This window comes from Bubalus kerabau, chromosome 4 (assembly GCF_029407905.1).
Source record: "Bubalus kerabau isolate K-KA32 ecotype Philippines breed swamp buffalo chromosome 4, PCC_UOA_SB_1v2, whole genome shotgun sequence".
Taxonomy (NCBI): domain Eukaryota; kingdom Metazoa; phylum Chordata; class Mammalia; order Artiodactyla; family Bovidae; genus Bubalus; species Bubalus kerabau.
The window spans coordinates 12,574,888-12,595,683 of record NC_073627.1 but is presented as its reverse complement, the minus strand read 5'-3'; the positions used below and the strand labels follow the sequence as shown (position 1 = coordinate 12,595,683).

At 45.0% G+C, this 20,796-nt stretch overlaps 1 protein-coding gene across 1 annotated transcript in view; it reads right to left on the bottom strand.

Moving 5' to 3' along the window:
* RPTOR (regulatory associated protein of MTOR complex 1) overlaps nucleotides 1-20,796 on the bottom strand; it is a 329,649-nt gene that overhangs the window by 52,233 nt on the left and 256,620 nt on the right. Inside the window, exon 15 of the mRNA XM_055575332.1 lies at nucleotides 2,601-2,675. Coding sequence (XP_055431307.1) covers nucleotides 2,601-2,675 — 75 coding nt within the window. The remainder of the gene's footprint in view (nucleotides 1-2,600; nucleotides 2,676-20,796) is intronic.

The window sequence follows — 20,796 nt, the reverse complement described above, 5'->3', positions numbered from 1 at the left end:
ACCTTGTGTTTTTAACCTGGAGCAAAGTCTAAAGTTAGTCATTCTCTGTATCTGCCTTGGATTCCTAGTTTTCCTCCTCTGGTTTCAGTCCCTCAAGCGTGACTGCTCTTACTTATTCTTACAGCCAATGCTGACTTACATACATGGCATGTTTGCCAATGTCTGCTTTCTGATGCTTCTTGCTGACTTCTGGGCTCCATCTCCTCCTGAAGTGCGGGCCTCCTGGCTGCCTGAGAAGCCATTGGCCCTCAGATGTGCTGGCTTTGCCCTCTCCCAAACTGACACTCGTGGGGACACAGGGTCCCTGGGCGACCATTTCCCTTGTGTTTTGAGGGCCCCTTAAATGGCAACCCATTCCAGTACTCTTGCCTGGAAAATCCCATGGACAGAGGAGCCTGAAGGGCCACAGTCCACGGGGTCGCAAAGAGTCGGACACGACTGAGCGACTTCACTTTCACTTTCACTTTTTCTGTCTTCCATCCGTAACTGTGGTGACTGCTGTCCACATCCTTGCAACAATCTTCCTTTACGTCCTGGTTACTTTAGAGATTTTTACTCTTGCCTTTGACATTCTCTACTTTCATTATGACGAGTCTTTGTGTGGATTTGTTTTTACTGAACCCTCTCAAGGCTCATTGTGCTTTATAAACCTGAAAACTAATTTCTTCTTCAAGTCTGGAAAGTTCTCCACTAAACTGTGCATCCCCTCGTCTCCCTCTGGCCTTTGTCGATGCAGCTAGCCTGCTCAGCCCCTCAGAGCCTCCGTCACATCTCCTCTTTGCTTCCTCCCACGAGTTCTCCACAGACTTCTTTACTGGTTGTGTCAATTCTGCTGTTTAATTCGTATATGGAACTTCTAATGACTATATTCCATTACAGGTTCTTTTTTTCCCCCTCCAAAATCTGCCTATTTATTAAAGACCCTAGTTGGTCACTTTTTGAGAAGGAGTGAAAAGGACAGAATACCTGTTCTCTTACAACAGGCAAGAAAGTACTTCTGAGGAAAAAAACACCAGGGTTTATTTTTGGACACAATTAAAACAAATTGTTTATTCAGTTATCTTAACATACTTATTTGTAAAGCTCATCACTCTTTTTCCAGAGAACTCTATTAGTTTCAGTTCTCTGGGAGCCAACCTTCCTTTGTGCCAGCTCAGCTTACGTCACTTGAACCTGGGTTAGGAGCAGGGTGGTGCTCCTGGCGTGAGTCTTGGTACCCTGGCTGTGAAGGTACACAGAAAGGTGCCCTGCAGAAAAGGTTCAGCCTTCGCTGCTTCCAGGCAGGCCCTGGAGATTTCATGTTCCTCACTTGGCTGGTGGCTCCTCCCACATGGGGAATTTCCATTTCTCACAGAGGCTTTTCCTGACTTTCTGCCCAGACGTGGATGGACTGGATTAGCTCTTCTTGTCCTCGTCCAGTGAGTGGGCAGCTCGCCCCACAGGCCTGTGTTTTTTGGTGCAGACTTGGGGCTGCGGACATGAGGAGCTCCAGGGTCACTGTGAGGTTCACCCAGGACCCACTGTGCCCCTCCTCTGACTTCAGGTGTTGGCATTTGTAGATTGAATGTCCTTTCTTTCAATCTGGCTAGCTCCTCAAAACTTCAGTGTGTTTGCAGCTGAAGTGGGGCCCACTGGTGCTGACTTTGTCCATCACTCTGCTGCACGTCTATCAGCTCAGATGTCTCTCTCAGTCGTTTGGCCTCTTACTCACGCTGTATTATTTCCAATGCTCACATAAAGTCTAAATGTAACCACCTTCGATGATGTTTAAATACCACACTTCAGTTAGAACATATGAGTTCTGCTTACCTTTTATAACAATCCTGTTTCTAATGTTTCCTGGATTTTAGAAAAAAAATTTTTTTTTTGAATTGTCATTTAGTTTAGAAAACCAATGAGAGGGTAAAACTACACCCAAAAGTTCCTTTCCACAACCAGAGGCACCTATGACTGTGTGAACGAGCCGTTAGATTTCATTAACCATTCTGATAAAATTAAGTTACACTGAGTAATTATTGATACTTAAGGTGTTTATTTTATTCTCTTTACTAAGCTAGAAGCTAGAGGGAGAGAATATAAATATTAATTTAAAAACATTTATTGGGAGTTATTTTATATGCTATTTACGGATGACTAATTTTTAAACAACTTAATACAATAAAATATATTTCAAATTTCAACTTTCAATTTTTCCACCACCTCTACCGCCCAAACCCCCTTCCTGATTGATAAAGTGCATTAGCCTCCCCTTGGGTCCAGATCCTGCACTGGCCAAAGGAACTGCCAATACTATGGTGGATGTACAAATATTCATTGATCTAACTTGGTTGACAGGGTACAAGGCACAGTGGATTCTACTTCACTGCAAAGAAGTGCCCGGAAAAAGGAGTCAAGTAAACAAAACTGAACCAGCTTGTGTATCAAGGTTCACTGTGACTTACTTTAAGAAAGCAGCCAGGAAGCAAAGGGTATCATCCGAGTGAGGCAGAGATGGGAGTGTAAGTGGGCCCCCACTCCCACCACAGGTCCCTCTGTGTGGAGCAACCTTTCCCAGAGCCCAAAGGAAACGTGTCACCAGAGTGTAACATGCTGGTCCTTACTGGCATGTACGGGTCTGCCAAGACCGAGAGGAAGTACTTGTGGCCGTTGTCCTTCACCAGGTCAGCTTGGCATGACTGGGGGGAGAGACACAGGAGAAACAGTGAGTGCAGTTCCCAGGAAGGGGCTCCTTTTTCTTCTTGGAATGTGTGAACAAACGAATGTGTGATGAATAGTTTATGTCTTCATCATTTTCACCTCTCAAGTCCAATTTTCATCTGAAAAAATAGCTGGAATGGCTGTGTACAAATGCATTTTCCCTTGGCTGTGGGGAAAGGGCTGGCACTGCACACACTCTCAGAAGTGCAGCGGCTCTGAGGCGTTCTTGAAAGCACCTTCTGGGTACCTGCCGGGTGCGGGTACCCTGGCTGCTGGGCCGGCTCCTTTGGAGGCCGTCTGCGTCCTGCAGCTCCCATACCTGTCCTCTCTCCTGAGTCAGCCCAGGGCCCATGCACCTCTCCTCCCACTTCTGAGCGGGGACATGCCCAACGCCTGAAACCACTCAGTTTCTGCAGACCCCAGCCCCTGCCAGAGCTTGTCATACACCTTTGCTTAGACTGACAAAATCTATGTAAACACCATAATTATGAATTATGTGCATCCCACGGTTATATTCCAACAGGTGCTTCCTAGAGGCCTGTCTCCAAAGGAACAGTTCCAAGTGGAAAGTTTGATTTCAGGGCCAAGTGGGTGGCCAGGTGTGCAGCTCTTGCCACCTCCTCAGGGTACATGGCACGTGTAGGCACCGCTGTGTCATGTGTTAGCACAGTTTTCAAGCCCCACTAGGTGTCCAGCACTGGCTCAGTCCTGGACACAGAGCCCCACACCCTGCTCACAGTCCCGGGGAGACAACTGAGCAACTCTGGCTCACGATGAGACGCTGGCTTGGGAGGCTCTGGGAGGGGTGAAGAGCTGGGGTCATCCATGAAGGAAGGGCAGACATGAGTGGGGGTGGAGGGTGGGAAAACAGGTGGGAATCCTGCTGGGATATGGAGCCAGGGAGAAGGTGGCCAGGGAAGGCAGGAGACAGAGAGCTTTGACTGCTTCATGGATGGGGTCTTGAAGACACCAGAGGGCACTGGGAATGCGAGGGGGAAGACTGTTGAACTGCAGGTTGAAGAATCACTCTGGCAGCTGCAGTGGAGGGTGAGCTGGAAAGCCGGACTGGAGGTGGTGACCATGTGCAGCAGGGTCAGAGATGGTGGGGAGGACCCTGAAGACTTGAGATCGTTCTAGAGGGATCTGGGTGGGAGGAGCCAGGCAATCCGACTGCTTGGCGAGACCACTAAAGAGGCGGGAGAGGTGGGGGCCATGTCATCAGAGAATGAGAGGGCAAGGAGTTGGATTTGGGGTACACTGCATCAAGGCACCCCAGAGACACACAGCGGAGCTACCAGGAGGAGGCGAGCCAGGATGAACTCCTAGATCAAAAGTCATGCACGTACTGGGTGGGAGCCCATGGCCGCAGGGTGGAGGGGGGGGTGATCTGGAGCATGAAGGACGAGCTGGGAGACAGGGAAACAAGCGTGTGAGCAAAAGGGGCTCCAGGTGGTACCAGGAAGCAAGGAATCTAAATCTTAGGGAAAGGAACTGGCCCTGAGGCAGTGGGGTCATCAGAAACTCTGCTTCTATACCAGGCTGGCTGACTTGGGGGGCATTTCTGCAGGTGCTGGCTCTTCAAGGGATTTAAAACAACTGTGCCTCAGACATTCAGGAATTGACATCCAGGGAGGCGGCCAGTAAGAGAAAGAGGCAAAGAAACAGGCTTCACGCCCAGGTTCTCCCTCTTGCAGCTGTGGGACCCTAGTGACATTTGAGAAATCTTTGCTCAACTGGTGGAATCAGATGAAACATCTGAAATATGGAAGTGCAATCTGAACATGGGAGTGTGAATCATAAATCACGGATGCTCTCGTTCTTGGAAAGCAACCCACAGAATGTGGTCATACTGCTCACTAAGCTTCCTGGATCAATACCCAGAAAAACCGCTTGGTGATTTAGGGTAACCTGTTCACAGGGAGATGCTGAATTCCATCAGCTCCCAGCACGCTCCACTCCAGCGGATAAAAGCCATTCAAGAAGTAGAGAGGGCTGAAATTTTAAGATCTGAGTTTCTGAGAATAAAAGGAGAAAAGTTACACACTGCAAAACCTCCCTGGCTCTGCAGGGCACTGCTTGGCTTGAGGGCACGCCCAGTGTGAAAGTCTCTCAGGGGCAGGGTGATTTTGCAGATAGAATCTGCTTTTTACTGCAGCCTGGAGCCCTGACCTCCTCTCTCCCACGCTGGCCTATTTCTCAGGGTGCTCTGATAATGAGGTGTTTTTCCTCACATCAATAAACTAATAAGGTGGTGACTGGACTCTGCTGTTTAAGTTCAGACTGAGCGAGATGGAGGAGGTGGTCAGGGAGCAGGGGCGCTAGGAGCTCAGGTTCGCAGGCCAACAATCCCCAAGAGCCAGGGAAGCCAATTAAGCATGCAGCTTTCAAGTCATTCCCATAAGGGATGCCTTGCTTTGAATGAAGGTTTGGATAAATGAGCTAAAAGGTGTCAGCAAGATGCTGTCTGCAGAGGCTCATTCAGAAGGGGCCGGGAGGGCGCACGAAGACGGTGCCTGCAGCAATGCCTGCGTCTGGGGACAGGGTTAAGGCGCCAGCACCGAAAACAAAGCCGCTCTCCTTTGTTTTTAAACCAGAGGTACCATGGTCAAGCCCAGGTCCACATATTTACAGCGACGCTCATAAAACATATCTCGTCACAGAGTGACGACGTGTTCCTAAGTCATATCTGCTAATTCAGAAGCCGAGGCACATGTGTGAGTAGGTGAAGCTATAGCTTCATTATGGCTTCAGTACTGGAAATGGCGATGGTCTTGTTCATGTAGAATGACCTCTGTCTGGAAGAGGCTGCCATGCAGGTGGGAGCAATTAACGTTTTCGGGTCATGTCCACCCTCACTCTCAGAGCTCAGCAACTGTCCTTTTAGAACTGGCTTAGAATCACCCCATCAGCCATCCCAGCCCTCTCTGTATCTACTTCTGGGGCCGGAGAGCCGGGGATCTGCAGGACGCTGACTTCTCAGGATGCTGAAACGGTCACCAGCTGCCCACTCTCCCTCCCGACTTGGCCAAGTGCCTTCTTAAAAGAGAAAACAGTCCTTGAAACTACAAAAGCCCAGAAATGCAGGCAACAGACACGTTGCACACACAGGCTGGTGGGAAGCTCCCCTGAGACATGCAGGGCTCCAGCGGCCCATACTCCTCCACACGGCTGCTTTTCAAGGGCCCTCTCTCATGTCTCTCTGTTTCCTCCCAGATAAAGCTACAGGTTTGACATATTAAGGCCAGCATAGAAAGAGGGTGGAGACAAGGAAGAGCATGAATATGAAATGGTTTTTTCCTAAGCAAGCCCCCCCGCCATTGCACACCTCTGTGTGTGTGTGTGTGTGTGTGTGTGTGTGTGTGTATGTATGTATGTATTTTTCCCCCCTTCTTCTTAGTAGGGAAAAGTTCCCCACTATCACAAATTAGGCAGTCGACTTTCCCACATTTAGGAAAACCGCAGGGGTCAGCACATTGGGAGTGCAATGGATAAGCCTCGCGCTGGGAAAACCACCTTCATATTCATTGTATCAGGGAATTATATTTTTAACATGAGAAAAAGGGAGGGAGGTGAGGAAGAGAAGAAAAGCAAACAGAGAAGAGGAAGCAAGTACATAGTTCACTGTGGCTGAAGATGCAGTCTGCAAACTGATTTCAGGAGGCAGCAGAGACCAGGACGAGCCCAGAGACCACAGACTCTGGATTCTGCGAGGGTAAGTTCACAGGGCAAGGGCAGGTGCACCCCCTCAGAATATTCTAGCAAAGAATGCTGTGGGGGAAGCCCTACCTTCATTCTCCTTAATGCAGATTATAATGTCTGTCTCCTGGGGAGCAGGAAGACACAAACAGCACAGATCAGCAGACCACCAGCCTCGATGCATCAAATGAGGCCCAACTAGCAGGACAGTCCTGAGCAGTGTCACCAGTGGACACAGCCACTTGTGTTCTGATGTGAATACGGACAAAATCACAGAGGGGGGGTCCTGTTTCCTGTCCTTGGGTTGCAGAATTCACTCCCTGGGATGAGGAAAAGATGCCAGAGAGGTGAGCTGGGTTCACACAAGGGACAGAAGCACTGGACTGCACCCTGACCCACTGCCACCAGAACATTAGAATTGTCTCCAGACAAATGCAGGACTACGTTGACCTGTTTATACATCGAGAGTCTTAAAAACAGCTCGTGGCCTTAAAACTAGTAGTGCTTGAGAAAATAATCCCAGAGTGGGGGTTCTGCTCACTGCAAACAAGAGCTCACTGTTCTTCAAACCCAGGGGCACAGTCCCTCCCAGGCAGTTAAAGATGAATGTCCTTCTGCACAACTCAAAGGCCTGGCACAATGGCCTTCCCACTTGCCAAGTGCAGTAAGATATTTATATACATATATAGGTTTTCATTTTCCAACAAATGGTTTATTACTTTAAATGTTCTCATGTCAGATGCTCTTGTGTTGAAGGTAAACTTTAGAATGAATGACGAGATACCAGGAATGTTGAAATAACTGTTATCAGTGGGAAAATCACACATACATGAATGCTTTTATGCCTCTGATCTACTTTTCTGTATGTGTTCTAAAATTTATAAATGTAGGCATTTCCTGGAAAATCCAGAGGTCAGGACTCAGTGTTTTCACTGTCGTGGCCCCGGATTCAACGCCTAGTTGGGGAACTAAGCTCTTCCAAGCCACGTGGTGTGGTCAAAACAAAACAAAAATTTGTGCATGTATTACAGTTCAGTTCAGTCACTCAGTTGTGTCTGGCTCTTTGTGACTCCATGGACTGCAGCACGCCAGGCTTCCCCGTCCATCACCAACGCCTGGAGCTCACTCAAACTCATGTCCATCAAGTCGGTGATGCCATCCAACCATCCATCCTCTGTTGTCCCCTTCTCCCGCCTTCAATCTTTCCCAGCATCAGGGTCTTTTCCAATGAGTCAGTTCTTTGCATCAGGTGGCCAAAGTATTGGAGTTTCAGCTTCAGAATCAGTCCTTCCAATGAATATTCAGGGTTGACTTCCTTTAGGATTCACTGGTTGGATCTCCTTGCAGTCCAAGGGACCCTCAAGAGTCTTCTCCAACACCACAGTTCAAAAGCATCAATTCTTTGGTGCTCAGCTTTCTTTACAGTCCAACTCTCACACCCATACATGACTACTGGAAAAACCACAGCTTTGACTAGATGGACCTTTGTTGGCAAAGTAATGTCTCAGCTTTTTAATATGCTGTCTAGGTTGGTCATAGCTTTTCTTCCAAGGAGCAAGAGTCTTTCAATTTCATGGCTGAAGTCACCATCTGCAGTGATTTTGGAGCCCCCTAAAATAAAGTCTGTCACTGTTTCCATTGTTTCCCCATCTATTTGCCATGAAATGATGGGACCAGATGGCATGATCTTAGTTTTCTGAATGTTGAGTTTTAAGCCAACTTTTTCACTCTCCTCTTTCATTTTCATCAAGAGGCTCTGTAGTTCTTCACTTTCTGCCATAAGGGTGGTGTCATTTGCATATTTGACGTTATTGATATTTCTCCTGGCAACTGTGATTTCAGCTTGTGCTTCATCAAGCCCAGCATTTTGCATGATGTATTCTGCGTGTAAGCTAAATAAACAGCTAAATAAACAATATTTAGTCTTAACGTACTTCTTTTCTGATTTGGAACCAGTCCCGTGTTACATGTCCAGTTCTAACTGTTGCTTCTTGACCTGCATACAGATTTCTCAGGAGGCAGGTAAGGTGCTCTGGTATTCCCACCTTTTGAAGAATTCTCCACAGTTTGTTGTGATCCACACAGTCAAAGGTTTTGGTGTAGTCAATAAAGCAGAAGTAGATGTTTTTCTGGAACTCTTGCTTTTTCTATGATCCAACAGATGTTGGCAATTTGATCTCTGGTTCCTCTGCCTTTTCTGGATCCAGTTTGAACATCTGGAAGTTCACAATTCACGTACTGTTGAAGTGTGGCTTGGAGAACTTTGAGCATTCCTTTGCTAGCGTGGGGGATGAATGCAATTGTGCAGTAGTTTGAGCATTCTTTGGCATTGCCTTTCTTTGGGATTGGAATGAAAACTGACCTTTTCCAGTCCTGTGGTCACTGCTGAGTTTCCCAAATTTGCTGGCATATTGAGTAGCAGTGCTTTCACGGCATCATCTTTTAGGATTTGAAACAGCTCAACTGGAATTCCATCGCCTCCACTAGCTTTGTTCGTAGTGATGCCTCCTAAGGCCCACTTGACTTCGCATTCCAGGATGTCTGGCTCTAGGTGAGTGATCACACCATTGTGGCTATCTGGGTCATGAAGATCTTTTTTTGTACAGTTCTTCCGTGTACTGTTGCCACCTCTTGATATCTTCTGCTTCTGTTACGTCCATACTGCGTCTGTCCTTTATTGGACCCATCTTTGCATGAAATGTTCCCTTGGTATCGCTAATTTTCTTGAAGAGATCTCTAGTCTTTCCCATCCTATTATTTTCCTCTATTTCTTTGCATTGATCACTGAGGAAGGCTTTCTTATCTCTCCTTGCTATTCTTTGGAACTCTGCATTCAGATGGGTATATCTTTCCTTTTCTTCTTTGCCTTTAGCTTCTCTTCTTTTCTCAGCTATCTGTAAGGCCTCCTCAAACAACCATTTTGCCTTTTTGCATTTCTTTTTCTTGGGGATGGTCTTGATCACTCCCTCCTGTAGTGTCGTGAAGCGCTGTCCATAGTTCTTCAGGCACTTTGTCTATCAGATCTAACCCCTTGATCTGTTTGTCACTCCCACTGTATAATCGTAAGAGATTTGAATTTAAGTCATACCTGAATGGTCTAGTGGTTTTCCCTACTTTATTCAATTTAAGTCTGAATTTTGCAATAAGGAGTTCATGATCTGAGCCATGGTCAGCTCCCAGTCTTGTTTTTGCTGACTGTATAGAGCTTCTCCATCTTTGGCTGCAAAGAACATAATCAATCTGATTTTGGTATTGATCTTGTGAGGTCCATGTGTAGAGTCTTCTCTTGTGTTGATGTAAGAGCGTACTTGGTATGACCAGTGTGTTCTCTTGACGAAAGTCTTTTAGCCTTTGCCCTGCTTCATTCTGTACTCCAGGGCTAAATGTGCTTGTTATTCCAGGTATCTCTTGACTTTCTACTTTCGCATTCCAGTCCCCTATAATGAAAAGGACATCTCTTTTGGGTGTTAGTTCTAGAAGGTCTTGTAGATCTTCATAGAGCGGTTCAACTTCAGCTTCTGGTTGGGGCATAGACTTGGGTTAATGTGATATTGAATGGTTTGCCTTGGAAATGAACAGAGATCATTCTGTCATTTTTGAGATTGCATCCAAGTACTGCATTTCAGTCTCTTTTTGTTGACTCTGAGGGTTACTCCATTTCTTCTAAGGGATTCTGGCCCACAGTAGCAAATATAATGGTCATCTGAGTTTAATTCACCCATTTCATTCCATTTTAGTTCACTGATTCCTAAAATGTCGATGTTCACTCTTGCCATCTCCTGTTTGACCACTTCCAATTTATCTTGATTCATGGACCTAACATTCCAGGTTCCTATGCAATATTGTTCTTTACAGGATTGGACTTTACTTCTGTCACCAGTCACATCCACAACTGGGTGTTGTTGTTGCTTTGGTTCTGTGTCTTCATGGTTTCTGGAGTTATTTCTCCACTGATCTCCAGTAGCATATTGGGTACCTACTGACCTGGGGAGCTCATCTTTCAGCATCCTATCTTTTTGCCTTTTCATACTGTTCATGGAGTTCTCACGGCAAGAATACTGAAGTGGTTTGCCATTCCCTTCTCCAGTGGACCACATTTTGTCAGAACTCACCACCACAACCTGTCAGTCTTGGGTGGCCCTACACGGCATGGCTCACAGTTTCATTGAGTCACACAAGGCTGTGGTCCATGTGTATTTAAAGGCTCAAAAATCAATATGCCACCGAAAGGTATAGAATGAGAAGCTTTTCTCTGTCTTCTGTCCCTGTAAGGGGTACAGGGAGTCAGTATATCATATCTTAACATAGAAAATGTGACATCTGGGTCAAAATGAAAATAAATATGAAATTAAATGTAAGCTTAAAAAAACACTCTTCCACCACTATGTTTAATCGCCTTATTAGTTTCTTACATATTCTCTTGACTAAACGTAAGTAAATATGCATATATAGACCAAACTGCTCTCTCCTTAAGCACAGGACCTCCCCTACCTGGCTCTGCCTCTTGCATTTCTTCACCTAGGAGGTCTTGCCATTTGGGCTCACAGAGAGCCTCCTCCATCTTCACAGCTAATGCACAATATCCCACTGCAGAGGAGCACTGCTCACTTAACCCAGTCTCCTGTGGTGTCGGGACCTGTGATCTGAACCAGTCCCTTGTGATTACTCACACTACTGCCATTAATAAACTTCTACATGCTATTTCATACATCTGCAGATAAAGCTGTTAAACTGTGCTCCCAAACATAACACTGCTAGATCAAAGGGTAAATGCATTTCTAATTTTGACAGATATTACCATTTTGTATTTTTACAACAGAGTACATTGTAAAATATTTGAATTTTTGCCAATCTGAGGAGTGAAAAGTGGTATTTCAGTGTAGTATTACAGTGCACTTATTAGGAAAAAGATTGAGCATTTTCATAAATCTAAGGGCCATTTTTTCCTGCTTTCTGTGAACTGCTGTTTTGTGTACACTGACCATTAGATTGTTGGTGTTTTTCTTGACTTCAAGGAGCTCTTTATATATTAAAGAGGCTAGTTTGTCCATAATCCAGCTCCACAATGCTCTTTATGACTGAACCTTCAGAGTTAGTTTTGAGATATGTAGGATTAATTCCCTGTCATTATTCTTCCTACACAAAATTTCCCTGGCTATTTCTATTTATTTCTCCATAGGAAGTTTAGAAAATGTCTAGTTTCAGACAAAAAAGCCTGCTGGTGATTTTGGAGAGATTATATTAAAGTTTAAATTAATTCAGGGAACACTGATATATTTATGATGATGAATCCTTCTGTAAGTGAACAGGGATGCTTTCACTCGTTCAAGTTGATTCTTGTGTTCTTCAGGATTTTTTTTTTTTTTTTTTGGCTGCTCCTCGTGGGTGGCATGCAGAATCTTAGTTCTCTGACTAGTGATCAAACCCATGCCTTCTGCAGTGGAAGCTTGGCACCCTAACCACTGGACTGCCAGGGAACTCCCAGGAATGCTTAAAGTTTTCTTCACAGAGAATTTTCATGTTTCAGGTCAAGTTTATTTCCAGTTTTAGGATTCTTTTATAAATGGCGTGCATATATCTTTTTTCCTTGCATTTATCTTCTAACCGGTTGCTTCTTTTGATTTCTGTGTGTTAAAGTCTTTAACCTCACTAAGTTCTCTTCTTAGTCCTATTTAATTTATTCCACTGGGCTCTCTAGCATATAATCATATCACTTGCAAACTCTAATGGTTTTGCTTCTACCTTTATAATTTTTACGTCTTTAGTCTCTTTCTCGTCTAATTGTATTAACTGATAGAGACAGTGTCGGCTAACAACCTCGCCATTCAATTCTCTACCTGCTCAAGCTTATCAGAGAGTCAGTTGGTTCCTGTGCACCCACCCACCTGCCCCGGGACCTTCAGCTCTGCTCTGGGCTGATTTTGGTCAAGGCCTAATGAGCTGCCTCCACGCTGAAGGGGTCTTGCTGCTGGGCTGCACCCTATTACCCAGAACTCAGCTGCAATTCCTAGGACTCATTTGAATCGTCTGATATATTTCTGTAGCATAGATCTAGTAATGATATCATCCCTGACAGGCCCTAAAACCACCATCCCTCAGGGTCACACTGAACCACATCATACAAGGTCCCCTGCCTGGTGCCGGACTCAGGGGTAGCAGGACTGAGCAGTGTTTCTGAAGAAGCCCACCCCAAGAGCCTCCTCCCCAAGACAGGCGCTCTTGTACACTGGATTGTCTCTGCTGTTACTGCCTTCATGTGCGCGCATCTCTGCTCACGGCACCCTCACCTCCCACTGGAGGCTGAGTGCCCTCCCTTCCCAGCCACCCCTCCTGCCTTCCTCTTTGATCCCAATTTGAGTGGCTGCCTTTGGGTTAGCTCTTTGCACCTTCTACCTTCTCTGCTAGACTTCCAGCTCTTTGAGGACCAGGACTCACAATGCAGCCTTTCTACCAGAGGCCCAGTGAGTGTTTGCTGACTGCATAAATGAACTGATATGTGCACCAAGAAGTAGGCCAGTTCCTAACCGTGTGCCAGTCACATCCACTAGCTGCTGCCCCATGAAACAAGGAGGGAACAAACCTCCCTGGATCAGTGCTGCCGAGGTCCAGTCTGTCCCTGACCCTGGAACCCGGGTCACTGCCAGGTACAAAGAACATGCCCAGGAGTACTGGGCAAGAAAGGTGCCTGAGCTGGTGCTTTCTGGGCCAATCAACCCAGCCTTGATTTCAGGCTCCACACAAACTGTGATTGCCCTTTTATAAAACTTTTGAGACTTGGCTGTGTGGTCTCTGCTTTCTGGCTGACCAGCCTCTGCCCACCCACCCACCCCCAACTGAAATCAGTACTGCAGAGCTGGTGATTAATGCAGCCTGACAATTAATCACGCAGCCCTCTAGTCTCTGAATTGCCCTTGGCGACAGACTGATGCATTGGGAAGCACCTTGCAGCCTGAGTCACTGCACCCATTCATCCTGCAAAAGGGCGATCTGCCACCTCCCCAGCAGCACATGGTCCAATCTGCCAGTGTGGGGCCGAGTCGCCTGCATGGGGAGGGCGGGTGACAGCCTCCTGCGTCCCTCCTTCGGCTTTTCACTTCACTCTTGGCAACTACAGGTATCTGAACAACTGTCTCCCTCCTGATCGACAGACTGACAGAGATAACCCAGCTGCAACCTGACCTGTCATCAATGAGCAGCATGTCTAGCAGGGCCTGGCCTCCTCACAGGTGGGTGGTCTTGGGGCTGAACCAGTGTCAGGACAGGCAGACTTAGCTCCTGGGACATGAGTGAGGTCTCTGCTTTGCTGGCCCATCCATAGTTCTCCAGGGACCCCAGGAGGGTGGATCTGACTCTCCTCCCAGAGTAAAACCCACTCCCAGGGCTTCTGAAAAGCAGCCACCTCATTTAACCAGGAAGACAACTAAGAAGAGGCCATTCTGAACAACAATTCTATTTTACCAAAAAACTCTTTATCCCAGAAAATGCATGGAAGGGGACTGTAGATGATCCCTTCCTTCCTGCCAGTGTTGGAGGGCCCTCTGAGGAGGCAGGTGGCAGATGTGGCTCACTGTGGAGATGGGGACACTGTCCAGTGGCAGCTCGCAAGTGCTTGTTGACCTGGGTCATCTAGAGGCCATCATTTTCTTACCAAGCTGCACCATGTTGATGCAAGGTATTAACAAGAGAAGAAATTGGGTGTGGGACATATGGGAACTCTATTTACTATTAAGTTTTCTTTAAAATTATGATAAAAATACATTTTATTAACATACAAGCTAGGAATAAGGCAGGATACAAACAAACTCCTAGCACAGGAGGTGTTTGCCCCAGGTCCTCACAGGACCAGACCAAGGGCTGCTCTGCCTTCAGCGATGGACCATTAAGAAAGCAGGTTTTGAAGAGCAGATCCTCTGGCCCATGTGATTACATTCTGATCTGAGAGACGATTAACAGATGGTCAATACCGAAATGAGACTGATTATATTCTTTGCAGCTGAAGATGGAGAAGCTCTATACAGTCAGCAAAAACAAGACAACACAAGAGAAGACTCTACACATGGACCTCACAAGATCAATACCAAAATCAGATTGATTATGTTCTTTGCAGCCAAAGATGGAGAAGCTCTATACAGTCAGCAAAAACAAGACTGGGAGATGACCATGGCTCAGATCATGAACTCCTTATTGCAAAATTCAGACTTAAATTGAATAAAGTAGGGAAAACCACCAGACCATTCAGGTATGACTTAAATTCAAATCTCTTACGATTATACAGTGGGAGTGACAAACAGATCAAGGGGTTAGATCTGATAGACAAAGTGCCTGAAGAACTATGGACAGCGCTTCACGACACTACAGGAGGGAGTGATCAAGACCATCCCCAAGAAAAAGAAATGCAAAAAGGCAAAATGGTTGTTTGAGGAGGCCTTACAGATAGCTGAGAAAAGAAGAGAAGCTAAAGGCAAAGAAGAAAAGGAAAGATATACCCATCTGAATGCAGAGTTCCAAAGAATAGCAAGGAGAGATAAGAAAGCCTTCCTCAGTGATCAATGCAAAGAAATAGAGGAAAATAATAGGATGGGAAAGACTAGAGATCTCTTCAAGAAAATTAGCGATACCAAGGGAACATTTCATGCAAAGATGGGTCCAATAAAGGACAGACGCAGTATGGACGTAACAGAAGCAGAAGATATCAAGAGGTGGCAACAGTACACAGAAGAACTGTACAAAAAAAGATCTTCATGACCCAGATAGCCACAATGGTGTGATCACTCACCTAGAGCCAGACATCCTGGAATGCGAAGTCAAGTGGGCCTTAGGAGGCATCACTACGAACAAAGCTAGTGGAGGCGATGGAATTCCAGTTGAGCTATTTCAAATCCTAAAAGATGATGCCGTGAAAGCACTGCTACTCAATATGCCAGCAAATTTGGGAAACTCAGCAGTGGCCACAGGACTGGAAAAGGTCAGTTTTCATTCCAATCCCAAAGAAAGGCAATGCCAAAGAATGCTCAAACTACTGCACAATTGCATTCATCCCCTACGCTAGCAAAGGAATGCTCAAAGTTCTCCAAGCCACACTTCAACAGTACGTGAATTGTGAACTTCCAGATGTTCAAACTGGATCCAGAAAAGGCAGAGGAACCAGAGATCAAATTGCCAACATCTGTTGGATCATAGAAAAAGCAAGAGTTCCAGAAAAACATCTACTTCTGCTTTATTGACTACGCCAAAACCTTTGACTGTGTGGATCACAACAAACTGTGGAGAATTCTTCAAAAGGTGGGAATACCAGAGCACCTTACCTGCCTCCTGAGAAATCTGTATGCAGGTCAGGAAGCAACAGTTACAACCAGACATGGACAATGGACTGGTTCCAAATTGGAAAAGGAGTATGTCCAGGCTGTATATTGTCACCTTGTTCATTTAACTTATATGCAGAGTATATCATGTGAAATGCCAGGTTGGATGAAGCACAAGCTGAAATCAAGGTTGCTGGGAGAAATATCAATAACCTCAGATATGCAGAAGACACCATCCTTATGGCAGAAAGAGAAGAGGAAGTAAAGAGCCTCTCGATGAAAGTAAAAGAAGAGAGTAAAAAAGGCTTAAACCTCAACATTAAAAAAACTAAGATTATGGCCTCTGGTCCCATCATTTCATGGCAAATAGATGGGGAAACAATGGAAACAGTGACAGACTTTATTTTAGGGGGCTCCAAAATCACTGCAGATGGTGACTGTAGCCATGAAACTGAAAGATGCTTGCTCCTTGGAAGAAAAGCTATGACCAACCTAGACAGCATATTAAAAAGCTGAGACATTACTTTGCCAACAAAGTCTGTCTAGTCAAAACTATGAATTTTTCCAGTAGTCGTGTATGGATGTAAGAGTTGGACCATAAAGAAAGCTGAGCAACGAAGAACTGATGCTTTTGAACTGTGGTGCTGGAGAAGACTCTTGAGAGTCCCTTGGACTGCAAGGAGATCCAACCAGTGAATCCTAAAGGAAATCAACCCTGAATATTCATTGGAAGGAGTGATGCTGAAGCTCCAATACTTTGGGCACTTGATGTGAAGAACTGACTCACTGGAAAAGACCCTGATGCTGGGAAAGATTGAAAGCAGGAGGAGAAGGGGATGACAGAGGATGAGATGGTTGAATGGCCTCACTGACTTGATGGACATCAGTTTGAGCAAGCTCTGGGAGCTGGTGATGGACAGGAAAGCCTGGTGTGTTGCAGTCCATGGGGTTGCAAAGAGTCAGACACAACTGAGCAACTGAACTGAACTGAGTGATATAAGTCATCTTTGGATGGAAGAGGAAGCTAACCCGCCTCTTTTTCAACTGTGAGCTGGAAGTGGGGAGATGGGAACAAGAGAGGATACAGGTACAGGAAGAGAGGCAGTGAACTGGGATGACATCACTGAAGCGAGAACAGTACAAGTTTTGAGACTGGGAAGGAGAACTAGCACAGATGTTGGGTGGGGGGAGGGCACGTTTACAGAAATAAAACTCTGCTAATCCCTGATCCGCTTTTTACTCACACATGTTTCTTCTTGGGATCAGGACAGCTGGTATATACAGTGAAGCTCTCTGTGTCCCCAAATCTCTATTTCCTTCATCTATACCAACATACAAAGTCTTTCCAAATTCAGTGACATTGTGTCCTTGGAGTCCCCTGGTGGCGCTATAAATAAAAATTTATTAGCTATAACTAGGGAAAGTCTGCCTGAATTACATATTAACTGTGTCTATGAAAAAAACCTCAATTAACTGGAACCTAGTTTACAGAAATCTTTTACTGTCTCCCTTCTCTTGATCTTGTTAATGAGCAGAAAGACAGATGATAACAAACCCTTTGTTGGCCAAATGATGTCTCTTCATGATGTATAATCTTTTTTAAATATATTGTTGACTCTGATTTGCTAAATTTTGATTTATAATTTTTGCATCTGTCTTCACCAAGGATACTGATCTGTAGTTTTCTTAATCTGGTTTTTGGTATCAAGGCAAGGCAAATCTCATAGGATGATATGGGAAGATGCTTCTTTGCCATCTATATATTTCATTAATGATTGGGTAGAACTCAACAATGAAGCCATCTGAACCTGGAGCTTTCTTTGTAGGGAAGTTTTAAATCACAAATTGAATTTAAAACTAGATACAGTGCTATTCAGATTATCTGTCTTCTTAAGGGAGCAGCTTGTGTCCTTCAAGGAGTTAATTTCATCAAAACTATCAAAAACTTTGGCATCAAGTTCATAAATTCCTTCACTATACCTTCAACATCTCCAGAACCTGTGATGCCACTTCTCTCACTCCTGATTTGGGGTTTTATGTATTTTTTCTGTTTCCTTCTCAGTCTGAGTAGTTATTGATCTGCTCAAAGAATCTAGCCTTTGATTAAGTGGATTTTCCCTACTGCTTTTCTGTTCTCTTTTGCATTGATCTCTGAAGTGATCTTTTTTTAAAATTAATCAATTTGTTTATTTTTGGCTGCGTTGGGTCTTCACTGCTGCGCTCAGGCTTTTTCTAGTTGCAGCGAGCAGGGGCTACTCTTTGTTGCGGTATGAGGGCTTCTCATTGTGGTGGCTTCTCTTGTTGCAGAGCATGAACTCTAGAGCATGGGCTCAGTAGTTGCGGCACACGGGCTTAGCTGTTCCGTGGCATGTGGGATCTCCCCAGACCAGGGATCAAATCCGTGTCCCCTGCATTGGCAGGCAGGTTCTTAACCACTGGATCACCAGGGAAGTCCCCACAGTGATCTTTACTATTTCCTTTCTCTCACGGTGGCTCAGAGGTTAAAGCATCTGCCTCCAATGCGGGAGACCTGGGTTCGATCTCTGGGTCGGGAAGATCCCTGGAGAAGGAAATGGCAACCCACTCCAGTATTCTTGCCTGGAAAATCCCATGGACGGAGGAGCCTGGTAGGTCGCGAAGAGTCGGACACGACTGAGCGACCTAACTTTCTCCTACCTGCTACTGCTAAGTCGCTTCAGTCGTGTCTGACTCTGTGCGACCCCATAGACGGCAGCCCACCAGGCTCCCCCGTCCCTAGGATTCTCCAGGCAAGAACACTGGAGTGGGTTGCCATTTCCTTCTCCAGTGCATTAAAGTGAAAAGTGAAAGTGAAGTCGCTCAGTCATGTCTGACTCTTAGCGACCCCATGGACTGCAGCCTACCAGGCTCCTCCATCCATGGGATTTTTCAGGCAAGAGTACTGGAGTCCGGTGCCATTGCCTTCTCTTTCTCCTACCTACTTTGGGTTTAATCTGCTTTTCTTTCACTAATATCAGGTCCTTTGACCCTTTTTAAGTCGGGGTTTTTTTGAGTTGTAAGAGGTCCTTATATTTGACCCCTTAACAGATAGGTGAGTTGCAAATATTTTCTCCCATTCTAAAGGTTGTTTTTTTTTCCTTTTGTTGACTGTTTACTTTGTTATGCAAAAGATTCTAGTTTATGCAGCCCATTTACTTATTTTATACATAATACTTATAATTAGAAATAAATGCTTTAACATATCTATGTTGCTTATAAGTTTATTTATATAACATTTATACATTAATATTATATATTTTATTTTATATATTTATATTGATTCTTAAAATTTTGTTTTATAATTGAAATGTTTTAATTATTTATTATGACAGAGGATGAGATGGTTGGATGGCATCACCGACTCGATGGTCATCAGTTTGAGCAAGCTCTGGGAGTTGGTGATGGACAGGGAAGCCTGGCGTGCTGTAGTCCATGGGGTCACAAAAAGTTGGACATGACTAAGCGACTGAACTGAATTGACCTGAATCATTTATTTAAAAGTACACAAGTCTCCAAGTGTCCTTGATTTTCTTATTATCTATTTTGATTTTGCATTTGATTCCACTATGGTTGTAGAATACACTGTGTAAGATTCCAGTTCTTTTAAATGTGTCTTGGTTTGTTAAGAATACAAACTTGTTAAGAATACAAACTGTACAAAAAAGATCTTCACGACCCAGATAATCATGATGGTGTGATCACTCACCTAGAGCCAGACATCCTGGAATGTGAAGTCAAGTGGGCCTTAGAAACCATCACTACGAACAAAGCTAGTGGAGGTGATGGAATTACAGTTGAGTATTTCAAAGCCTGAAAGATGATGCTGTGAAAGTGCTGCACTCAATATGCCAGCAAATTTGGGAAACTCAGCAGTGGCCACAGGACTGGAAAAGCTCGGTTTTCATTCCAATTCCAAAGAAAGGCAATGCCAAAGAATGCTCAAACTACCGCACAATTGCACTCATCTCACACGCTAGTAAAGTAATGCTCAAAATTCTCCAAGCCAGGCTTCAGCAATATGTGAACCGTGAACTTCCTGATGTTCAAGCTGGTTTTAGAAAAGGCAGAGGAACCACAGACCAAATTGCCAACATCCGCTGGATCATGGAAAAAGCAACAGAGTTCCAGAAAAGCATCTATTTCTGCTTTATTGACTACGCCAAAGCCTTTGACTGTGTGGATCACAATAAACTGGAAAATTCTGAAAGAGATGGGAATACCAGACCACCTGATCTGCCTCTTGAGAAATTCGTATGCAGGTCAGGAAGCAACAGTTAGAACTGGACATGGAACAACAGACTGGTTCCAAATAGGAAAAGGAGTTCGTCAAGGCTGTATATTGTCACCCTGTTTATTTAACTTCTATGCAGAGTACATCATGAGAAACGCTGGACTGGAAGAAACACAAGCTGGAATCAAGATTGCTGGGAGAAATATCAATAACCTCAGATATGCACATGACACCACCCTTATGGCAGAAAGTGAAGAGGAACTCAAAAGCCTCTTGATGAAAGTGAAAGTGGAGAGTGAAAAAGTTGGCTTAAAGCTCAACATTCAGAAAATGAAGATCATGGCATCCGGTCCCACCACTTCATGGGAAATAGATGGGGAAACAGTGGAAACAGTGTCAGACTTTATTTTTCTGGGCTCCAAAATCACTGCAGATGGTGACTGCAGCCATGAAAGCAAAAGACGCTTACTCCTTGGAAGGAAAGTTATGACCAACCTAGATAGCATATTCAAAAGCAGAGACATTACTTTGCCAACAAAGGTTCGTCTAGTCAAGGCTATGGTTTTTCCTGTGGTCATGTATGGATGTGAGAGTTGGACTGTGAAGAAGGCTGAGCGCCGAAGAATTGATGCTTTTGAACTGTGGTGTTGCAGAAGACTCTTGAGAGTCCCTTGGACTGCAAGGAGATCCAACCAGTCCATGCTGAAGGAGATCAGCCCTGGGATTTCTTTGGAAGGAATGATGCTAAAGCGGAAACTCCAGTACTTTGGCCACCTTATGCGAAGAGTTGACTCATTGGAAAAGACTCTGATGCTGGGAGGGATTGAGGGCAAGAGGAGAAGGGGATGACAG